The sequence below is a fragment of the Athene cunicularia genome (assembly GCF_003259725.1).
Source record: "Athene cunicularia isolate RWA chromosome Z unlocalized genomic scaffold, athCun1 chrZ_part1, whole genome shotgun sequence".
Lineage (NCBI taxonomy): Eukaryota > Metazoa > Chordata > Aves > Strigiformes > Strigidae > Athene > Athene cunicularia.
Genome location: NW_020799142.1, coordinates 35,261,345 through 35,266,098, shown reverse-complemented (window position 1 = coordinate 35,266,098; position 4,754 = coordinate 35,261,345). Strand labels below are relative to the sequence as shown.

General features: G+C 39.5%; 1 protein-coding gene across 1 annotated transcript in view; it reads right to left on the bottom strand.

Moving 5' to 3' along the window:
- TCF4 (transcription factor 4) overlaps positions 1-4,423 on the bottom strand; it is a 210,418-nt gene extending 205,995 nt beyond the window's left edge. Inside the window, exons 1-2 of the mRNA XM_026865874.1 lie at positions 4,308-4,423; positions 3,884-3,956 (exon numbers count right to left, since the gene is read on the bottom strand). Of these exons, the coding sequence (XP_026721675.1) occupies positions 3,884-3,956; positions 4,308-4,340 (106 nt within the window). The 5' untranslated portion in view covers positions 4,341-4,423. The remainder of the gene's footprint in view (positions 1-3,883; positions 3,957-4,307) is intronic.
- Positions 4,424-4,754: the final 331 nt, after the last annotated feature.

Below are 4,754 nucleotides of genomic sequence, written 5' to 3'. Positions count from 1 at the left end.
AGGTAAAAAAAAAAAAAAAAAAAAGGACTTCAAAACCAAGCTGAATTTGTGATTCCCTAGTTAAACATGTATTAATTTTGTAATTGCTGTTATTCTAATACAGGACGAGCCCTAATCAAACTAATGGCAAAATTAAAAGCAAGCCTTTAAATCCTTTAAACTGACTTCACTTTATCCAGTGATGTCTGTGCTAGCAAAGATTTTAGATTGTGTGTGTGTGTGTGTGTGTGTGTGTGTGCGCGCAATAGGAATGGCCAATCATAAGAATTCAGTTATTCTACTGCTGCTCTCACCCACACAATATTCAAACATATACATAGTGGGCAATCTGTAACAGATGCTTGAAAACTTAGGTAAAATTAAATACTGAAAATAGAAGAAGCAGAAATTGAACATAATCAGGAAGATGTGGGCTTTGATTTAACAGTTCAAAAACTGAAATATGCCAAATGTGACAGACCTAGCAAATCCTTCAGCACACAATTGTTGAAAAACTGCTGCAAAATCCATTCCCAAAATCGAGCACCATCTCATCTTTCCCTCATTTTACAATGGCTCGCACTTAAGATTATGACAAATGCTTTTACTGCAGAGGCTTGGGTAAAGTGCTCAGAAAATTTTAGAAGATGGGGGAAAATTCATTTTATTTTGGCAACTGTCCTTAAAAAAAAAGGAAAAAAAAATAAAAAAGAAAAACTATGCTTAATTCTAATAGATATGTATTGTTCAATTTAAGTAACAGGTATTAAATCACTTTACAAATACAATATACATTTGAGGTAACTCGAGGGGAGTTTTAAAAATAATTTCAGTCTTCACCAATTCTCCCTGTTAAGGTCAGAGTCTCTAAACCAGCATGGCTGAATTGTTTTAGTGCTCTCTGCTGAACACCTGCAAACATCAAACAAAAACTCCTGGTCCTTTACTGGGTTGACAAAAGCCTTTCATGTGAAAAATGCTCCATGGGAATGTCACGGCTGTGGCTCAGGTTACATTCCTTTCTCCCTTGCAGCCCTCACCAGTTCTTAACATGGTAAGAAGCCATGTTTGTGAAATTAAAGATTAAAAGGAAATGTGGCTTTACTTTATTTTCATTCACACATTACAAATCACAATAGAGCATCATATATTAGATGAGTAAAAAGCTATTAAGATGACTTTAAGCATGAAATAGTACCACGCTTCTTAAAGTACAGTTAGTTTCACTTCACTGCTTGGAATTACTTTTCTTTGGGGTCTTTTTTTTTTTTTTTCCCTCCCCCTATAAGAGAAGTTTCGGGTTAATGCAGAGGAGTGACATCTGTGGTTCCTCATCTCAATAAATATAATTTTTAAAAGAGGACCGTTAAGAGAAGATCAGCTCAAACTTCAGAAGGGCATCTGTCCAGGAGAAGACCAGGCTGCACTTGCATCCCTAAAATTCCATATTACCCACACGCATAACTAGAATAATAAACTGTGCTCACATCTTATTACTGGAGCTACCTTAAATCCTTCCATGTAGTTAGAGAAAACAGCTCTTGAAGCAGTTGTCTGGGCGCTATCATCCCAAACCTGAATTTCTCAAGTCCTGGCTCATACAGCACCGCACACCAACACTGCGAAGCAGCGAGCCTCTCGCACACGGCCAGCTGGCCAGCAAGAGCCCAGGGAAACAATAGCCACGCTTCTCCTGCACGCAGCTGTACCTTCAGGCCACACACCCACCCCAGCACCACCGAGGGACAAGTCCCTGGCACCTAGCTTCTGACAACTTTTTCGAAATCACTGATCACTCACTGCGAAACTCCCCGACTAATAACCAAGCAACAGATATTTGTACAGTAAATTCAGACTGATTCTCCCTTAGAGGAGCGCACCCTGTGCTGCCTGCCAGCCTGCAAACAGCCTACCAACACACAGCAGACATCCCCTTATCAAGCAGGGTGCTTCGTCCTCCACCATCAGACTGGTGTATTCAAGCATCCACACGCTGTTACAGGCTGGGAGAGTTCAGGTGTTATTTTAAACGGTCTACACCTTAATATTACTAACTCACTTCAGCTCATTAAATTAACTGTACGTCTAAAAGGATGTGTCAAAGTTACTTTGATGCTTTCAGCTTTAGAGACAATAAAATCCAACGTAACCTCTCGCTTTCACTCGCTCTTCAGATTTGGCACCCTGCGGTATTTCTGACCAAAATGACTTCATAGATGAGCTTTACAATGCATTTATTAAATATCACTACCTAGGCAAGTGCTGTTAGCCCAAGTGTTTGTTGCTGCATTGACTGGTACATAAGCATGACAAATTGATTTGTCTGGCACAAACACTCTTTGCTTCTCTCCAGTTAAAACAAATACAGACAATATCATGTATTCGGTTAAATCAGTTATTAAAATTATGTAATTCAGAAAAATGACAAAAAATAGGATTAAAATCATTAGCTTTGGAGATACAAATTACATTTTGGAAAGTTATTCAAACCTAACAGGAAAATTCTCCAAGTCACTGCATTCATAATATAACCAAATTTGTCAAGGTAAAACAAAACCACATTCTTATTTTGAAAGTCTGAATAGAATAAAATTCACAAAATGAGTGCTTAATAATTGTAGGTGGCGTTTGATCTAGTATCTTAAAAATGGATATTACAGGCTACCTTCAAATTAGGAAGTCCTTCTTTGGAAATAAAAAGTTAATTTGAGGTACTAGTGCATTTAATAAAAATGGCTATACTCAACACACAGAAGAGGTTCCTTTAATTGAGTACAAACTGCAAATACCAGGCATGAAACTATATGCAATGACGTGTTTATATCTAGATATCCACTGGCAGTTCGCAGTGAAGACTTGTCCAAATTTACCATCTGATTTAGAACAGTACTCTGTGTATAACAATACTACGTACAGTGTGTTGGTATGTGTAATTGCCTGTGCTTTGAAAACACTGCAACTCTCCACCCGGAGATGTGTGTGTGTGTGTGTGTCCTGTCCAAAACCCCACATCCGCAAGGCAGGGAACCCTCTTAAACGAACTTAATAGAAGAGTAAGGAAATTTCAAATGCGTAAGTATCTTTGCTAGTTTTACTTCTAATTTGTCAGGCATATAAAAGCCTCTACATAAAACTTTAGTTGCCAGACAATTATTGTCCACATATGTTCTACCGCAAAGAGCTCTGATATTTCTTTTGTCATCAAACAGGACTCCTGTTTTTATGGAACGCAGAAGTTGCCCATAGAGTACTACTGCAGCCAAATAAACAAACATACAAACAAACAAATCCTCCAGTTCAATTTCAAGGACTCTTCAAAAAGCAGTCAAATATTTTGAAAGAAAATGCCCCTGCCTTCCACCAGGAAAAGAAACCAGCCTGAAGATTTTAATTCACCGAAAAATTATTTCATCAGCAAACAGTGATCTCCAATACTAAAGAGTTGTTTTCCCGGAAGAGGTTGGTGTTTATACTCGGATCCTTGCTTATTTATTTATTTAATTTAAGCAGCCTTCAATTTTTATTCACAAAATTAATTCTCACGCAATATGTTTGGCTTAGCATTTCTGACAGACAAAAGACAGCAGCTGAAACTGTAAATAAAATTCTCCAGTGCTCAGTTTAAAAAAGAAGATTTTAACTAGCTCACCTTGAACAATTACAGTGAGGAGAAGTTTGGGTTTGGTTTTTTTTTAATCAGAAAGGCATGGAAATACTGTGAAAATATCCCAGCCTTGTGGAAATAATATTAATAATAGTAACAGCCAGCGCTTAGGAATAATTCCGCTCAAATCTGAATGAATCTGCTCCCCAGAAGAGATTAACAGAACCACAACAAAGGTAATGCCTATGGATAAATAACTAACAACATTTTAGCTACATACGAAACAAAAATTTTACATACTTGAGCCAGTAAAATGTCCACTTGCCAAGGAAGTTGGTCCATTTTTCCCACTGCTCACAGGAGGTGAAAACATCTAAAAAAAACAAAGAGGCATTACTACTGGAAAACAAGAGATTCCCGAGTCCACTGTTAGTCAAAAGTTCCTTCCACATTCGCTGTGAACTACGTTCATAGTTTGTCTATCACGAAACATCATCCCCCACAGACCTGAAAACGAGTCAATATTTCTTACAGCCCCCACCAGCCCCTCGCCACCATCATCACGTTTTTATTAGGCTCATTAGCTCCCCAAACAATATTCGCTTCCCGAAGAGCCTGAGCAATCCCAGTCCCCAGCAGCGTGCTCCAGGCTGGGAAGCGGGGCTCGCTCCCCTCTCCAACTCTCACGCTGACAAAGGCGAAAAAAGTTTTTTTTTGCTGAAACCTTGGCCATAAATGTAGCAATGTCCATTTCCATCCCGCTTTAGGATTTGCCTGTCATATGTGAACCCAAAGAATAATAATGCAAAGTGCCACCTGCCCTAAATTCTCATTTCGTCTCTAACACGAGAGCAATTTGAAGCAAGGCTCTCTCCCTCTCCCCCTCTCTCTCCCTCTCTCTCGCTCCCTCTCTCTCTCCCTAGCATTTATTTCGACCCTAATTGGTTTCTCTCTTCTTCGACGTGTCTAGTGGATAATACGCACCTTCCCTGAGTCAGAGCCTGCAAAAAGCGAAGGAACAAATGGAAAAAGTGCAACAAGCAAAGAGGGGGCTGCAAAGCTGCCTCAGGCTACGTTTCCTGGCCCAACTTCCCCAAGCCATTCCTCCAAAGCCAAGTCTGGAGCAGCAGCAGCAGCACCAGCCTGAAGCAGCCTCATTTTACACGGGGGG